Source organism: Chiloscyllium punctatum, chromosome 8, assembly GCF_047496795.1.
Source record: "Chiloscyllium punctatum isolate Juve2018m chromosome 8, sChiPun1.3, whole genome shotgun sequence".
NCBI classification, from domain to species: Eukaryota; Metazoa; Chordata; class Chondrichthyes; order Orectolobiformes; family Hemiscylliidae; genus Chiloscyllium; species Chiloscyllium punctatum.
The window spans coordinates 121,672,329-121,691,905 of record NC_092746.1 but is presented as its reverse complement, the minus strand read 5'-3'; the positions used below and the strand labels follow the sequence as shown (position 1 = coordinate 121,691,905).

Here is a 19,577-nt window from a genome sequence, read left to right as displayed (position 1 = left end):
AAGTGGCCCAATGTCTACTTTTGCCTGTCGTTTGTTTCTTATGTACTGAAAGAAACTTTTACTATTATTTCTAATATTACTGGCTAGCCTACCTTCATATTTGATCCTCTCATTTCTTATTACACTCTTTTTTTATCCTCTGTTTGCTTTTGTATCCTTCCCAATCTTCTGATTTCCCACTGTTCTTAGCCACTTTATAGGATCTCTCTTTTTCTTTAATACATTTCCTGACTTCCTTTGTCAGCCAAGGTTGTCTAATCCCTCCCCGGTTAATCTTTCTTTTCTTGGGAATGAACCTCAGTACAGTGTCCTCAATTATACCTACAAACTCCTGCCATTTTTGCTCTAGTGTCTTCCCGGTTAGCCTCTGCTTCCAGTCTATTTTAGTCAGTTCCTCTCTCATGCCCTCATAATTACCTTTATTCAACTGTAACACCATTACATCAGATTTCGCCTTCTCCCTTTCAAACTCCAGACTGAACTCTACCATATTATGGTCGCTACTTCCTAAGGGTCCCCTTACAAGTCCTAACGAACCTATCCCAACTGTCACTGCATCAGAGATCAGATCAGTTTTCCTCGTGTGAATCCAAGGAAAGCAATGGGATCAGACAGAGTACCAGGCCGTGCACTCAGAGCATGCGCAGATCAACTGGCAGAGATCTTCTCGGACATCTTCAACCTCTCCTTGCAGCAGATGACTATCCCTTCCTGTTTCAAGATGGCCAACATCATCCCTGTGTCGAAGAAGGCTCATGCAGCATGTCTCAATGACTATCTCGCAGTGGCCCTAACTTCGATGGTCATGAAGTGCTTTGAAAGGATGGTCATGGCATTAATCAACTCCTGCCTCCCCACTACTCTTGACCCACTCCAATTTGTCTAACGGACCAACAGATCCACGTCAGATACCATATCACTTTCCCTTCACTCCTCCCTACAGCATCTTGACGCCAAGAATAGCTATGTAAGAATCCTACTCATTGAAGGCTGAACTGTACTCAACACTATTACCCCCTCGAGACTGATGACTAAACTTAGTGATCTCGGACTAAGGTCCACTCTCTGCAACTGGATCCTCAATTTCCTGACCCAGAGGCCACAGTGAATATTGGGGACAATATTTCATCCGCACTAACACTCAACACTGGAGCCCCTCAGAGGTGCGTGCTCAGCCCCCTATTATACTCGCTGTATACCGACGACTGCATCGCCAAATACCAAGATTAATGCCATTTACAAGTTTGCTGATGACACTACCATAGTCAGTCGAATTTCAGATGGTGATGAAACAGACGGGAGGCGGAAGACCTGGAAAAATGGTGCACTGAGAACAACCTAGCTCTCAATGCCGGCAAAACCAAGGAACTCATTATTGACTTTCGGCCCTCCTACACATTAACAGCACAGAGGTGGAACGAACGGACAGTGTCAAGCTCCTGGGAGCGGTCATCCACAACAAGCTTTCTTGGACTCTTCATGTGGACGCACTGGTTACAAAGGCCCAACAACGTCTCTTCTTCCTCAGGCAGCTGAGGAAATTTGGCATGACGGTGAATATCCTTGCCAACTTTTATAGGTGCACCATTGAGAGCATTCGGTCTGGATGTATCACTACCTCGTATGGCAACTGTACTATTCAAGATTGGAGGCAGTTACAGAGAGTGGTGAACACAGCCCAGACAATCACAAAGGCCAACTTCCCATCTGTAGAATCCATCCACCAGGCCCGCTGCCAAGGAAAGGCCGCCAGCGTTCTCAAAGATCCGTCCCACCCTGGCAATGTTTTTCTACAACCTCTACCATCGGGGAGAAGGTACAGAAGCCTGAACACACGCACCAGCCGGTTTCAAAACAGTTTCTACCCGACTGTTGTTAGAATACTGAATGGACTCTCAAACTCTTAACATTCACCTGTACCTGTGTTTTTGTTTTTGCCGCTGTTTATCTATTATTTACTATCTGTTCTATTTAACTCTGTGATCTGCCTGTATTGCTCGCAAGAACAAGCATTTCACTGTGCCTCGGGTACATGGGACAATAAATTCAATCCGATTCAACTCATGGCCTAGTTAGGGAGAGTCAGCATGGCTTTGTGCAGGGCAGTTCATGTCTTACCAATCCAACTGAATTTTGAGGAACTGAAGGAGGTAATCGATGAGGGTAGAGAAGTGGATGTTAACATAGAACATTACAGCAAAGTAATGTTTGCCCTTTGGCCCTGTGTTGCGCTGACCTGCGAAATTAATTTAGTGGGCGGCACGGTGGCACAAATTAGCACTGCTGCCTCACAGCGCCAGAGCCCTGGGTTCAATTCCTGCCTCAGGCGACTAAATGTGTGGAGTTTTCACATTCTCCCAGTGTCTGCGTGGGTTTCCTCCGGGTGCTCCGGTTTCCTCCCACAGTCCAAAAATGTGCAGGTCAGGTGAATTGGCCATGCTAAATTGCCTGTAGTGAGAGTTGAAGGGGTAAATGTAGGGGAATGGGTGTGGATGGGTTGCGCTTCAGCGGGTCGGTGTGGACTTGCTGGGCCGAAGGGCCTGTTTCCACATTGTAAGTAAACTAATCTAATCTGATGCCCATCTAACCTACACTGTTCCATTATTATCCAAATGTATGCCCAATGCCCACTTAAATGCCCTTTAGCATCTTCAAAACCTCAATTAAACCTCCGCTATTCTTTTAAACTGGAGTGTTTGAGCCATTTATGCCCAGTCTCCTCATTTCTGAAATCTGTTTTATGAAATCCTCCTTCTGAACTACCTCCAAAACAACATGCCAAACTGTACACAGCTCTCCATATGTGGTCTTATACAGTTACTTCCATCACCAAATTCACCACGACATCCCTTTCCTGAAATAAAAATATATTGGGGATTCTTGCCGTGACGGAAATTACCCTTGCTGATTTCTCCATCAATCCCACACTACTCCCCTCCTTATACACCAGAACCCCAGCCTGACCAGGATACTGGAGGGGGACTCTACCAATAGCAGGATTTGTTGTCGATCCCTCAGAGCATTTTCAAGTGAGTGCCAATGCAGAATTCAGCATTTTGTGAAAGCTTCCAGAAGAGGGGTCTGGCCAACATTTATCTTTCTGCACACCACGAAACAATTCAGCTGGTCATCACAATTGCTTTTTGGGAGCTTGCTTTGTATAAATGGACTGCTGTATTACCTTCAGTGACTACACTGACGAGGAAGCAAAGATGCTGGAGTAATATCACTCTACCAGTCCAAAGGCCCCAAACTAACCTCTGGGCACCCACATCCAAATCCCACCAAGGCAGCTGGAAGAACATTTAATACATCTGGCATAAAGATTTGCCACTGTTAGTTGAATAACCTTGCCTGGTTCACCAAAGAAGGAAATCTATTGTCTGACGGACTCACAACTCAAACTGCTTTCTACAATGGCAGAAAACCATTAAGTCAAGGATTAAGCGCAAGCAACAAATGCTGATCTTACCAATTACGGCCATATCTCAACAAACAATAAGACATGGCACTGGCTTCTAAGACTTTGATGAAGTTAAGACTGAAAGGCCTCTCCCTGTGTTCTGGGTGCTAGATGATCGAATCTTCAAGCATAGATAGAGGCCATTCAGCCCAATGCTCTGGGCTAGCTCTTCCCCATTAATTGAGCAAATTTATGTAGCCAATAAAATTGCTAAGTGAGCTCAACCTGACTGCAAAAGTGAATAAGAGATGATTAAATAATGTATCAATCACGTCACTCTGCTGGTTGTAGTTTTGACATAGTCCTGTGGGGAGAAATCCCTCCAGTTCAGCCATCCTGTGCCAGGATTGAGATTAGGTTGTGGGGAGGGGGGGGTAAAACCGCTCATATCTTGGGGCCCTGCGACACCCCCTCAAGCCCGTTTGGAGGAGTGTGTGGTTTCATGCAGTGCTGCTGGCAAATGACCAGACTAGTCCCTGAAACACCAGCTGCCTCAGGGCCAGAAGAGTATCTTCTCTCAAGACTTGTCTTGACATATCTGAGCTTCCCCAGCAAGTCAAACATGACTCACCCTTGATCTGTACACTAACCTCCTGCCCACACTGCTTCAGGCTGGTAGATCTCAGCTAAACAGTGGAACATGGGCACATGCTGAACCTCAATCTGTTTATGGGATCTTGCTGTGAAAGGTGACAATAACCAATTAGTTTTTTTTAAAAACAGGTCACCACAGACAATCACTACTTCAGAAGTCCACCCCACTGCTCCCTTTCAGTATGACGTACCGTGTTGGACTAGGGTGGACCAAGTTCGGAGATCGAGGTAAAAACAATGACTGCAGATGCTGGAAACCAGATTCTGGATTAGTGGTGCTGGAAGAGCACAGCAGTTCAGGCAGCATCCAAGTAGCTTCGAAATCGACGTTTCGGGCAAAAGCCCTTCGATTTCGAAGCTACTTGGATGCTGTCTGAACTGCTGTGCTCTTCCAGCACCACTAATCCAAGTTCGAAGATCACACACCAGGTTATAGTCCAACAGGTTTGTTTGGAAGTTCAAGCTTTCGGAGTGCTGTTACTTAAAAGGAGCAGTACTCCAATAGCTCTTACTTCCAAATAAACTTGTTGGACTATAATCTGGTGTTGTGTGATTTTTAACCCTTTCAGTATGGCAGCCACAAAAAACATTTGCTTCTGTTGCAGGGCAGAAACACCCCTCATTTAACTCCATGACTGAAAAATGGCACCTCCCAGTAGTGTCAAACTCCCGCAGTACTGTTGTTGTTTCAGATGGTGTTCTCAGGCCTCTGGAGGGAATCCTGAAGCCACAACCACCTATTTAGAGTTGGGCTGACACACAACTGCAGAGGAGTATTTAAGTCACCGCACTGAGGCTGCTCCATATCCACCAACCTTTCCTGCACAAACTTCGTATATTTTTCCCTCCTAATTTATTAAACCTCAGCCCAAGAGTACTTGCTTCTCTGCGTTAGACTGATTGAATGGAAAATGCCAGAAAGATCATGCCAAGCTCGGCACATTTATTGCACTTCACAATCAAAATGTTTCCCACTTATTTGGGTCCCTGGGAACAGTAAAAGCAACAGAAAAAAGCCTTGGCCAGAGGGAAAGATAAAGCTGACTATTTCCTCTTCTTGACACCTGACCCAGTAACCTAAGGTGATGGAAACGAGCCCAGGAAGCCACATCCACTGAATGTTAGTTGCTACCCACCGTACCTTTGTGACATTCACCAGACTTTGGTTATGGTAGAGTGGGGGATATGCCAGACCATGTGGTTGTATACGGTGTTGGAAAACAACTTTACTGCTGATTGCCCACAGTACCCTCACAGTCTTGAGCTACTGGATGCATTCAAAATCCACCCCATTTAGCATGGTGACAGTGCCACACAACATGAAGGTAAGTATTCCCAATGTGAAGATGGCACTGTGTGGTGGTTACTCTTACTGATACAGTCAAGGATAGATGCAATAGCAGATTAGAGCAGATGAAGTCAAAGTACATTTTTCTCTCACTGGCAGGTGGTGTGGGAACCATCAACCTCATCTAGCAACTATGTCCTTTAGGACCCAACCAGCTTGATCAGAGGTACTGCTGCTGAGCCATTCCTTGTGGTGAGCATAGAAAACCCCCAGCCAGAGGACATCTTTTGCCCTCATCACCCTCAGTCCTTCTCCAAGTGTTGTTCAAAATGGAGGAGTACAGATTTGTCAGCTGAGGGAGGACTATGGGTCATCAGCAGGAGATTTGCTTACTTGCGTTTGACCCTGAGACCATGAGAGCTGATACCGTCCAAAGTCAATATTGACCCCTCTCCCTCTCCCTCTCCCCCCACCTCCTGACTGTGCTGCCACCTCTGCTGGGTCTGTCCTGCTGTTGGGACAGGACGTATCCAGTGATGGTGGTGTCTTGGACATTATCTGTAAAATATGTATGATTCCATTGAGTATAATGCCAGACTGTTGCTTGACCAGTCAGTGAGACAGCTCTCCCCATTTTGGCCCAAACCCAAAGAGGTTACCAAGGAGGACTTCACAGGGTCAAGATGGTAGAGCTTGCCATTGAGATTTCTGGTGACTACGTCATGCCAGCTGGTCCATCCTCTCTTTTTTTGGAGGATTTCTAGGAGATGATACAACAATTGACAATGGTTTCCTGCTCGAGATATTTCCAGATTTGTACGGAATTCAAATTCCACTATCTACCATGGTGCTTTCCAAACCCAGGTTTCAAGAATAGTACCTGCATCACCAGTTCAATGACATCACTTCACCATCGACTCCCCCATCATTAAAGCGCACATATCCTCACTCAACTGGTCCCTCTCACTGTTGGTGAACCCATATCTGGTTTACAGTGCCAAGCTTTGCTTCCTATGTTTAGGAAAAGATGGATTATCACTGGAGACTGTTAAAAAGAGATTCACTAAGTTGTTTCCTCAGAGGAGGGGGTTGGCTTATCAAGAATAGCTAAACAGGTTAGGCCTACATTCTGGGGAGTTTAGAATAATTTGGGGGTGATCTCACTGAACATAAAAAAAAACTCAGGCGTTGACAGAATAGATGTTGAAAAGAGGTTTCTGTTAATGGAAGAATCTCAAACCAGGGGATGTAATTACAAAATAATGGGGCACATTTAAAACTGGGATACAAAGTAAATTCTTCTCCCAGAGGGTACTGAATGTCTCAAATTCTCTACCCAAGGGTTGGAGAGGCTACAAAGTATTTAAAGAGGTGGAGGATAAATTTTTGAAATATCAGGGAATTGAGGGTAATGTAAAGCTGGCATGGAAGGAGTTGAGGCCTGAGATAGATCAGCCATCATCTTGAGGGGCCAAATGGCCTACCCTGATTTTATATGAAACTGTTAAGAGGGGACTCACCAGGTCAATTTCTGCAACAGAGGTAGGAGGAAAGGTTTAGCAAATTGGGCTGTACCAAAATGATTTTTGCTTTTTTGAAAAGTATAAACTTTGAGGGAGCTCAAGGGTAGATGCTGAGAGGATGTATCCCTCAAAAGGAATCTTGATACAGAAGGCATTAGTTTAAAAACAAACATCTCCCATTTAAGAGAGATGGAGGAGCATTTCTTCATTCAGGGGTCAATAGTCTGGAATTCTCTTTCTGGATTTAGGTAGATTTTTGACCTATAATGGAGTAAAGGGTTTATTGGGAGGGGTTGGAGTGGCCATTGGGGAAGATGGCCGCTGACAGGAAGGTGGAGTAGAGGATACAGATCAGCCAGTGAATGCAGAGCAGACTCGAGCAGCAGAATGGCATACTCTTATTTTAAAATCATCTTATTCAAGCTTCTGGACACATTCCAATCGGTTTTTGGTTGGAAATCATCACAAGTCGTTGCTTTCTAACCCCTGCCCTTGGGTGTGTAGATCTGCAACTAGGTGATCAGGTACAGAGTCAACCTGACTACTAGTACATTGGGCCCAACCCACTAACTGAAACTAAACACCAGGTAAATGAGGGAAATGGAGTGCTTCACCACATCTCAACCAAGCAACAATACTGTGGAGTCTGTAATACTAGAACCTGCTGTACTAGGAGGTGTTTTTTTTAAGCTTCAGCAGCCCATGCAGATAGAGTCTGACTCAATTACTTAGCAATACTCTCTCACCCGTACAGTAACTCTTCTTCATGCTTCCCTGTTTTAGAGGAAGCCAAGATGAAGATAAGACTGGCATATGTTGGTTGCCCACTCCTGACATCTGCAGCACAAGTTGGGGCAGCGTTTATTGCCCATCTTTAAGTGCCTTGGAAAAGGAGCTGCTGTCCTGAACATTATGGTCAGTGTGTTCTCAGTGTGTCCAGAGATGTAAAGGAAGGGAATTCTAGGATTTTTGACCCAGTGCCAATAAAGGAACAGGTGATATTGTTCCATGTTACAATGGTGGGCGACTTGGAGGAAAGCTTTCTGGTGTTGGTATTCCCGTACATTTTCTCCATTACTGCTCCAGGTGAGATGGGCTGCGGGCATAGAAGGTGCTGTAAAAGGTAACCTTGGTGAGTTACCACTGAGCATCTTGTAAACGCTACATGCTGCCAGCACTGTGTAACTATTACAGCACAAAAGAAAGCCTTTAGGCCCATCATGTCTGCACTCATTTTATAACCTACCTTTCCACCCCACCCCCCATATAGCTGCACACCATTTGTATCCAAATAATTATCCAATGCCCTATAGGATCCTCAGTTGAACCTTCATCCACCACACTTCCAGGCAGTACATTCCATTCCCTCACGACGCAAAAAACTTCTTTTTCACATCACACTTGCTTTGTTTGCACATCACTTTAAAATCTATAACCTCTCATGTTTTCTTCTACGAAAGGGATCAACTTCTCCCTATCTCCTCTCTCCAGCCTGCTCACGATGTTGAAAACCTCAAATCTCCTCTCAGCCTTGTCCTCTGTAAACAGGAGAACAGTGCCAATGTCTTCAGTTATGATTGAAGTTGCTCATCTCTGGGACTACTTAAAAATCATTTCTACATTGTCTCCAATACACTCCCATCTTTCCTATTAATGTGGCATCCTGAACTGCACACAGTCGAGACTTACTAAAATTAGGTGTGAGGAAGTGGAAAACATCACTTTCAGTTGAGCCTTATTGCTAAATGAATTGCAAAGATGCAAAAAGGGGAACTAATAGCCATGACAAGGCATGTTTTCGCTAAGTCAGCTGTGGGGTAGAATGTGTAAAGGAAAGGAAGGAGGAAAGTGTTTGCTGCTAAAAATTTACTTGGGGAAAATTTAGCTGACAATAATCCTGGAACAGCACCCATATACCATTCTGACTTAGACAAGATTGAAAGAAATAGAAGAAGCTATTTGCTCCCTTGACTCGGTTCCAACCATCACCTAAATCACAGCGCGTTTTTTGCACTTGTTCACGGTATATGGGCATCAAGGGCTGAATCAGCATTGATTACCAAAGGTTCACATGGCAGTTAAGAGTCGAATACATTAGAGTCTGAAGTCACACCTAGATCAGTTAAGACAAGTACAGCAGATTCCCTTCCCTAAAAAGGGTCATTACTGAACCAGATGAGTTTTTACGAACATCGTTACATAGGCTGGCTTTTTATTAACTTCAAAATTTCTCCCACTTGATGGGGATCAACCCATATTCCCAAAGCATTAGTCTTCAGTTTTATGCTATCACCTCTACCATCAAAGCTGGGCACTTTCCTACAACATCTCTAATAAGGAAGTTAGCATTAAGGCACTTTACCTGAATGCTCGTAGCATTCATAACAAAGCCGATGAATTAATGGCACAGATAATAGTGAATGATTATGATGTAGTAGGCATCACAGAGACTTGGTTACAGGGGGGTCAGGACTGGCAGTTAAACCTCCATGGTTTTTCGACTTATCGAAAAGACAGAGAGGTGGGCAGAGGGGGTGGAGTTGCCTTGTTAGTTAAGAACAAAATTAAATCTATGGTATTGAATGACATAGCGTCGGATGATGTGGAGTCTGTGTGGGTGGAATTGAGGAACCACAAAGGCAAAAAAACCATAATTGGAGTTGTGTACAGACCTCCTAACAGTGGTCAGGACCAGGGACGCAACATGTACCGGGAAATAGAGAAGGCATGTCAGAAAGGCAAGGTTACATTGATCATGGGTGACTTCAATATGCAGGTGGACTGGGTAAATAATGTTGCTAGTGGATCTAAAGAAAGGGAATTCATGGAATGCTTACAGGATGGCTTTTTGGAACAGCTAGTCATGGAGCCCACAAGAGAGCAGGCTATTCTGGACCTAGTGCTTTGCAATGAACCAGACTCTATAAAAGATCTTAAAGTAAGGGAACCCTTAGGAAGTAGCGACCATAATATGGTAGAGTTCAGTCTGGAGTTTGAAAGGGAGAAGGCGAAATCTGATGTAATGGTGTTACAGTTGAATAAAGGTAATTATGAGGGCATGAGAGAGGAACTGACTAAAATAGACTGGAAGCAGAGGCTAACCGGGAAGACACTAGAGCAAAAATGGCAGGAGTTTGTAGGTATAATTGAGGACACTGTACAGAGGTTCATTCCCAAGAAAAGAAAGATTAACCGGGGAGGGATTAGACAACCTTGGCTGACAAAGGAAGTCAGGAAATGTATTAAAGAAAAAGAGAGATCCTATAAAGTGGCTAAGAACAGTGGGAAATCAGAAGATTGGGAAGGATACAAAAGCCAACAGAGGATAACAAAGAGTGTAATAAGAAATGAGAGGATCAAATATGAAGGTAGGCTAGCCAGTAATATTAGAAATAATAGTAAAAGTTTCTTTCAGTACATAAGAAACAAACGACAGGCAAAAGTAGACATTGGGCCACTTCAAACTGATGCAGGGAGCCTAGTGATGGGAGATAAGGAAATAGCAGGAGAACTTAACAAGTACTTTGCGTCAGTTTTCACAGTGGAAGACAGGAGTAATATCCCAAAAATTAAAGGGTGTCACGGGGCTGAGTTGAGTATGGTTGCCATTACGAAAGAGATAGTGCTAGAAAAGTTAAAAAGTCTTAAAATTGATAAATCTCCTGGCCCCGATGGGATACACCCTAGAGTTCTGAGAGAGGTTGCTGAGGAAATAGCAGAGGCATTGGTTGAGATCTTTCAAGAGTCACTGGAGTCAGGAAAGGTCCCGGACGATTGGAAGATGGCTGTCGTAACCCCCTTGTTCAAGAAAGGATCAAGGCAAAAGATGGAAAATTATAGGCCAATCAGCTTAACCTCGGTTGTTGGTAAAATTCTAGAATCCATCATTAAGGATGAGGTTTCTAAATTCTTGGAAGAGCAGAGTCTGATTAGAACAAGTCAACATGGATTTAGTAAAGGGAGGTCATGCCTGACAAACCTGTTGGAATTTTTTGAAGAGGTAACAAGTAGGTTAGACCAGGGGAACCCAGTGGATGTGGTCTATCTGGACTTTCAAAAGGCCTTTGATAAGGTGCCACACGGGAGACTGCTGAGCAAGGTGAGGGCCCATGGTGTTCGAGGTGAGCTGCTGGGATGGATTGAGGATTGGCTATCTAACAGAAGGCAGAGAGTTGGGATAAAAGGTTCTTTTTCAGAATGGCAGCCGGTGACGAGCGGTGTCCCGCAGGGTTCGGTGCTGGGGCCACAGCTGTTCGCATTATATATTAATGATTTGGATGAGGGAACCGGGGGCATTCTAGCGAAGTTTGCCGATGATACAAAGTTAGGTAGACAGGCAGGTAGTACTGAGGAAGTGGGGAGGCTACAGAAGGATCTAGACAGGTTGGGAGAGTGGTCCAGGAAATGGCTGATGGAATTTAACGTGAGCAAGTGCGAGGTCTTGCACTTTGGCAAAAAGAATATAGGAATGGACTACTTTCTAAATGGTGAGAAACTTAATAAAGCCAAAGCACAAAGGGATCTGGGAGTGCTAGTCGAGGATTCTCTAAAGGTAAACATGCAGGTTGAGTCTGTGATTAAGAAAGCGAATGCAATGTTGTCTCTTATCTCAAGAGGGTTGGAATATAAAAGCAGAGATGTACTACTAAGACTTTATAAAGCTCTGGTTAGGCCCCATTTGGAGTACTGTGTCCAGTTTTGGTCCCCACACCTCAGGAAGGACATACTGGCACTGGAACGTGTCCAGCGGAGATTCACACGGATGATCCCTGGAATGACAGGTCTAGCATATGAGGAACGGCTGAGGATACTGGGATTGTATTCGTTGGAGTTTAGAAGATTAAGGGGAGATCTAATAGAGACGTACAAAATAATACATGGCTTTGAAAAGGTGGATGCTAGAAAATTGTTTCTGTTAGGCGAGGAGACTAGGACCCGTGGACACAGCCTTAGAATTAGAGGGGGTCATTTCAGAACGGAAATGCGGAGACATTTCTTCAGCCAGAGAGTGGTGGGCCTGTGGAATTCATTGCCACGGAGTGCAGTGGAAGCCGGGACGCTAAATGTCTTCAAGGCCGAGATTGATAGGTTCTTGTTGTCTAGAGGAATTAAGGGCTACGGGGAGAATGCTGGCAAGTGGAGCTGAAATGCGCATCAGCCATGATTGAATGGCGGAGTGGACTCGATGGGCCGAATGGCCTCACTTCCACTCCTATGTCTTATGGTCTTATGGTCTACACCCACCCCAGGTGTCTCAACTCCCTTATTAATGAGATGTGGCTGTCACTGGCTGGTCCAGCATTTATTGCCCACTATCCTGAAGAAGGCGATGGTGAGCTGACGTTTTGAACCATTGCAGTACTTGGGACATAATGCTCGAGTCAAGCTGGAGTGTTGTGAGAGCTGCATCCACCCAGGCAAGTGGGGAATATTTTATCATACTTCTGAGTTGTCTCTTGTAGATGGTGGACAGGCTTTAGGAAGTCAGGAGGGGAGTTTCTTGCTGCAGGATTCCTAGTCTCTGATCTAGTCTTTAGCCACAGGATGTGCATAGTTCATCAAGTTTAATTTCTGGTCAATTATAACTCCTAGGATATTAATGGTGGTAATTCAATAATGGTAACACCATTAAAAAAGACAATGATTATAGATTCTATGTTCTTAAGATGGGCGTTGCCTCACACTTGCATTACATGAATCTCACTTGCCACCTTCAGCCCACATCTGGATATTATCCAGATCTTGCTGCCCTTAGACAGCTTCAGACTCTGAGGAATCATTAACAGCACTGCATACCATACAATCAAACATCCCCACTTCTGATGTCACATTGGAAGGAAGGTCATTGATGAAGCAGTTGAAAGAGGGTTGGACCTATGACACAACCTGGAGGAACACCTACAGAGATGCCACAGGGTTCAGATGATTGCACTCCAACAACCACCATATTTCCCCTACACCAGATATGACTCCAACCAGCAGAGTTCTCCTCCCTCCCCTCTTTCCCCCCAAATCCAAATCCACTATCTCCAGTTTTGTCAGGACTCCTTGGTGCCAAGCTCCCTCAAATGCTGCCTTGATGTCAAAAGGAAGTCACACTCAGCTCTGCACCAAGGTTGTAACGAGGTCAGGAACAGAGTGAAACTGGTGGAACCCAAACAGAGTGTCAATAAGCAAATTGTTCCTTTCCAAGTACAGATTGATCATTGTTTCAATATTCCTATTGTCACTTTGTTGATGATAGACTCTATCAATAGGATGGCAATTAGGCAGGTTGGATTATTTAGTTTGATGCACACAAGTTATACATGGACAGTTATCTACATTGCCAGGTAGATGTCAGTGTTTTAGACACATTTGTAGCACAAAAGAAGGCCATTCACTGAAGGTAGCAGAATAGGTAAATAAGGTGGTTAAGGCAGCATACGGTTACTTGTATTCAATGCCTTGACTAATAAAGGAAACAGCAAGGAGATTATGCTGAATGCAGTATTGGTTACCACATTATAAAAAGGATAAAGAGGATGCTGCCTGGTTTGGAGGGTCTGAACTATGAGCAAAGATTGAATTCACTGGTGTTAATTGGAGCAGAGCAGGCTGGAAGGTGACTTGATAGAGGTGTACAAGATTGAGCAGCATAGATGGACTCGACAGGGAGGCACTTCTTCCATTTGTACAGGGGCCAATAACCAGGAGCTACAGAGAAAGAGGCTGAGAAGTCCTTTCTCCCCGCCGCCCCCCCCCACCTTCCCCAGTCAGAAGGTGGTGGGAGTCTTCAATTCACTGCTTGGAAAAGGTGGTTGTCAGGAATTCTTTCCATTTACGCAGTATTTTATATACTCTCGTGTTGCCATATAGTCTCCTGGGTTATGGAAAATGGGATTAGTGCAGTCAGATCTTTGTTAACTTGTGTGGAAGAGATGGGTCCTCCTTTTTGCTTTCACTGCTTCAGGGAAAATAGCCCCAGTCTCAAGAGTTAAAATACTTCATTCTTTGAGGGAAGTTCTCGCTATTTCTCAAGGGCTAACCTTTACGATTTGTGGGTCTTCATTTCCAGCCCAGTGTGGTGCTACTTGTGGATTTTGGGAAGGAGATAGGAGTGAGTTGTGCAGGGTTGAGTGTCTGTTGGCTTGAAGGTAGTGGGTGGGTGGGTGGGTGGGTGGGGGGGTGGTAAGTGACCTCTGATCCCACAGCACATTCCCCTCCAACTGTTAAAAGGTGTAACACCTGCTCCTTTACTTCCTTTCTCTTCAGTATCCAAGGACCCAAACATACCTCACAATGTGGTCTCATCTGCATTGGGGAAACAAAACAGAATGGGTGACTGCTTTGCAGAACACCTACGTTTGGTCTGGTAAAAAAAGACAGAACTTCCAGTTGCCGGTCAAGTCAACACCACTCTGTTCCCTGGCCAGCTGCAGTGCTCCAGAGAAACTCAGTGCAAGCTGGAAGAACAGCACCCCATTTTCCACTTAGGAATTCTTCTGGACTCATTCTCTAATTCAACAATTTTCAGACTTGAACTCTCATATCCTTAACCCCAACTACTACATACCAGGCCTTATCACATGGTCTGCTATAATACACCACCCACTTGTTAGCCACTGCCAGTCCCCATTAAAGGTTTTCATCCTCCTTGCCTGATCACTGTTCACTCTTACTTGTCCAACTGTCCTTTTCTCTTTTTGAACTCTATCCGCCACCTATCATTTACTCCTTATCCCCTCCCCCCACCGTATCTTCTCCATAAAAACTGATATTTTCCTCACTGCCATCCGTTCTGAGGAAGGGTCACTGGACTCAAAACATGAACTTTGCTTTCTCTCCACAGCTACTGCCAGACCTGCTGAACTTTTTCACCAATTTTTATTTTCATTTCTGATTTCCAGCATCTGCAGTTCTTTCAGTTTCTTATTTCAAATAATTCAGCGTTTTCTCAATAATCATCATCAACTCCACATGAAAACTGAAAGGTAAAATAAGGAAACTTAGATTTCCCAGACGGTTTTCAAAAAGAAACTGCAGAAGTTAGCAAAAATAACAAATGCACACTAGACAGCTGTTGACAAGTTTTAAATCTCCTGCTTCTTTTGGTAGCCTCCCTCCTTCTCCCATTTTGTAGCCACTCCATTCTCCCACCTACCAGTCAACCGTTCTCCTCTAGTAAATTGTCTGCTGCAACCTCCCCCTTCAGTCCACAACAGTGGCCACCGAAGAGAAGCAGCACCTTATAAAAGCATGTAGGGGAGACGTTTTTCCTGATTTGTCACCCCCGTGATTAACCTCTCAGGGGGAGATTGCCCACCACATCCATATATTTTGAAAGCTTCCCAGTATTCTCTCTCTATCCCACTTCTGGAAGCCCCCCACACCCAGCTGGCTTAAAACGTGAAACCTAATAAGGCGAGAGGAACTGTGGAACACGAGACAATATACAAAATCTCAAATGGATTTATGCAATGATGCAGCTCAATGCTGATCCTCTTGAACGATCTGATCAGAGGGTTGAAGAGTGATTTAAGGAGAGTTGTAAATCCCAAGTTTATCAAAGGCAGCTTTGTTATATTAAAAAGGAGTGCCTTGTAATTGCCAGTCATAATCGACTGTCTTTTGGTGTTTATTTAATTACTCAGCCTCATCACCATTTGCCACTCCTGCTGCCCATGTGTGGGCTTATCACCACATTCCTAAGGCACAGAATCATCATCTCTATCACTCCCCCAAGGCACAGAATCATCATCTCTATCACTCCCCCCGCCCCCCTCTCCAGTGTTTTGGGCAAAATGGTGACACAAAGGTCAATGAGCCATCCAAACTGCAGGGTGCTCACATGGTCCTGGCCCCATCACATTCTGAAGTTCCCCACTGGCTGTGCCCTGGGTGAAGCACAGAAGCCCATTTTATTGGAGCCAGGCTGGAGCAGTGTGGATATGGAGAGGTTTTGTGTGTGTGTGTACAGTTCCTGTGCAGGAAGCTCTGATGGGAGAGAGATGGTCACCATTTCAACAACGTGTACCTATACAAAGGTAACAAAATATCCTAGAACATCCCACATGACTGTTATAAAACAAAATTAAAAATATCCACTGATGGCAGAGTTTTGATGTTTCCAGTTCCCTCCCCTCTGGCTTTTAACAGCTTTGTGAAGGAAGACAGACAAATTTTCATAACCTTCTTTGGGAACAGAAGACAAAAAAGATGTTTCACTCCTAAACATCTGAGTTTTAATTTTAAAAGGTATACAGGTCATTCTGTTATAGCATGTGTTTTGTTAACACAAATGCGTCATAACACTATTGACAAATTGGGAATACTGTCTCTAAAGTATGAAAGTTTTAAAGCTTGTAGTGGTTATGACACGATTCCAGCTCCATTAGATTAAATGGTGCTATTTCACAAATTTGCTTATAATACGGGATTGCATGAGAACAGAATTACCAGATTATAGAAGAACTGATTCAGATTGTTCCAGATTTCCATGCCTCTATGAATGTTACACATTAATTTTTTTCAAAAAGTGATTTCCCCTTTACTGACCTGTAGTCAAATAGCTGTCAACTCTTCTATCAAATAGGAAAGAAATTAAAAGTAAAAAAGGTTTGATGTTAAAGTTTTAAGGTTAGACTCACAGATTTGGGTCCTGGCTGACTTCAGGAGTTTTTGCGAGTCGTACCACACTGTTCGACAGTCCTCGAGCAGCTTGTAAAAACGGGGCTTCATCCAGGTGCTGGATTTGATCTTCTGTAGGTTGCTGCCCTTCAGCATGGCATTCAGGTCATCGTCGTTGATGAAGCCTTGTGATGTAAAAGAAAAAAAAAATCAACGTCAAAAAGCCAATGAGGGAAGTTGGGGCGGGGTGCTTTAAGACGGAAGACAGATGAGAGCAGTGCAATAGCAGGAGTATTAGGGCTTTCAGCCCCTCAAGCCTGATTGCCTTTCAGTAATATTATGGTTGATCTGATTCCTGCTTTAATCTCCACTTTCCTGTCTAACCGCCTGCAATAGCTGTTCATTCTCTTGCCAAAAACTTAGCTCCTCCTTAAAAGATTAGATGGCAGATCACTGATCATGAAGGAATGTCAATATTTCCACAGTCAGATGGTGCGTGTGCTAGAGGGGAGTATGCAAGCAGTGGTATTCCCATGTATCTGCACTTGTCTTTCTAGATAAAAGAGTCACTGGTTTGGGACTTTAGGGAGTGCCCTACAAAGTACTCTTGGTGCATTGCTTTAGTTTATCTTGCAGACAGTGCACGTTACAGCCCCAGTCTACCATTGGAAGAGAAAAGAATGAATTTGTCATCATATGGTTGGAATGCCAAACAAGTAATCTGTCACTTCCTTATGAAGGGCTTTTGCCTAAAATGTCGATTTTCCTGCTCCTCGGATGCTGCCTGACCTGCTGTGCTTTTCCAGCACCACTCTCATCTTGGCTCTAATCGCCAGCATCTGCAGTACCCACTTCTGCCAACCAACTGAGCTGCTTCACTCAGGATGGTTTTTGAACTTAGGAGTGCTGCTGGAGTTACAGCCACCAGTCAAGTGGAAATCAGGCAGGAGAGAAAGACACATTGAGAGTGAAGCATAACAGGTAAAGTACTGCAGCAGAGGCAAAATGATTTGAAAATCAATTCATTGCTGGGGGACTTTTACACAAAGGGTAGTCATAAATCTAAAACCTTAGTATTTAAGGTTTGTGCCTGATCGGGATATTCTGGAAAATGGAAGATGACTTCCAGAAGGAGAGAAGACTATGACTGAGTGAAGATTTCTTGTTCCTATTTAATCTCTAGTTGAATAGACACAGCAAATCTTGCACTGTACAGTTAAACCTAAATTTACAGCATCAAAACCAAGACCAAAACAAAAGTCAAAAAGTGCAGTTTATTTTAGGAGTATTTCAGAAGTGAGCCCACCACAACCTTCGTGACTGGACAATTAAAAATGGGCAATTAATGTTGCCTAGTCTGTGAGCAAATTTTTAAAAAAGTGTAGCATTAGAAAATACGTGTCCCTTGGCGGTATGTTTAGTAAAATCACAAGTGCCTTACACTCCAGACACACTATATCTTATAGTAGCATAGTCAAATCTTAACTTGTGATCATTTTATACTCTTCATCTCAAACAAGTCAATGGAACACACTATTTCAGCAAAAGCAAGTACAAACATTCACTGGGACACTAACAAGAGTAACTTGCACTTAGTGGCTTAACACTTTAGCATCTGAGTCATTCGCTGGGAATCTGTTCAGCAAGAGATTGACATTCAGTCATGTAAGCAAAAAATGATTAGTGACAGAGGAGCAGAAAGAGGTGAAATAGAAAAATATCAGGAGGACCTAGAATAAACTACGAACAGCTTCCTTCTATCGTTCAGAATGTGAAGATTCTCATCTTGCACTCATCAGGACAAATACTACAATGCTACATTCCAAAGAATCACAACAAGTTGTACAACTGGAAAAAAGGCAGTGATTGGATGGAAAGTCAACTGATTACTTGAGCCATGGAGACAGTAACAGGAATCTAGCAGCTGGTCAAAGTCCCAGCTAACTAAAAAAAATGCAAGAATTGAACATGCTCCTTTTTCATGCAGGGGACAGGTCCCTGCGTAAGAGCATAGCCCATTTAAGTGTCAACAGGCCACAGATTGACTGATCAAATCAAATGAGATGTTCCTTCTTTTTCTTGTAACTCGGCAGATTACAGACCAGTCCATGCTTGCAAAACCCAAAGCATCTGTCAGACGTGATTCTGTGATAAGTTTGTTCAGTACATGCTGCCTACTGTGCGCTAATGGATACACTAACAACAGATGGGAGATCAGTCACGTTCAAACTGGTTCATTTACACTCGCACTGGAAATAATAATATGTTCAATTCTTGCACTTTGAACATTCTGGAAGCTTGGGCAGCCTCTAGTTTCACATGGCAACAACTTGGCTCTTCAGAGCTGTGCAAATTTGCCAAATCAGCACCTTTTGTCCTGTCATATAAAAGGTTGTGATAGTTTGAAATTTGGCACTCCTGCATTTCCCCTGAAGTACACAAGATGGAATGAGTTGAGTGTGTGGTGTTAGAAAAGCACAGCAGGTCAGGCAGGATCCAAGGAGCAGGAAAATCGACATTTCTCATCAGGAATTCCTGATTAAGGGCGTTTGCTTGAAATGTCGATTCTCCTGCTCCTCTGATGCTGCCTGACCTGCTGTGTTTTTTCAGCACCACACAACTCTGATCTTCAGCATCTGCAGTCCTCACTTTCACCTACAAAAGATGAAAAGATTCAGCAACATGTTTGTCGTGTTGACTATTGCTGGAGATTTAGCATATGCAGGCAATGGACAAACTCCTTGCCATCCAAACACTTGTTTGAATTTGTCCACCTTCATGCCAGTAATAAAGTGTCTGCGGTTGCACATCTAATTCTGTATAAAACTTCCCGATAGATGTGCTCGCACTTATAACAATGTATTAAAAATACAATCTTCACATACCAACTGTGCCTGCAGTTATTCTCTCTTACAAACACAGATCTATTTACATAATCAGGATTAACATGGCTTCGGTTTACCTTGATCTTTCCTGTTGCTCTCTGACATTGAATTCCAATCTTCGTTCTCCTTTACCAGATCAATTGGTTTTGTTTTCCAATTTCTCAATTTTGAACTTCCAGCACTGGTCTTCATTTTCCCTGCCCTGGTCATCTGTC

At 43.8% G+C, this 19,577-nt stretch overlaps 1 protein-coding gene across 2 annotated transcripts in view; it reads right to left on the bottom strand.

Moving 5' to 3' along the window:
- plcd1a (phospholipase C, delta 1a) overlaps window positions 1–19,577 on the bottom strand; it is a 92,747-nt gene that overhangs the window by 33,361 nt on the left and 39,809 nt on the right. For both annotated transcript variants that reach the window (XM_072576373.1, XM_072576372.1), the window contains exon 2: window positions 16,498–16,662. In XM_072576373.1, the coding sequence (XP_072432474.1) occupies window positions 16,498–16,662 (165 nt within the window). The remainder of the gene's footprint in view (window positions 1–16,497; window positions 16,663–19,577) is intronic.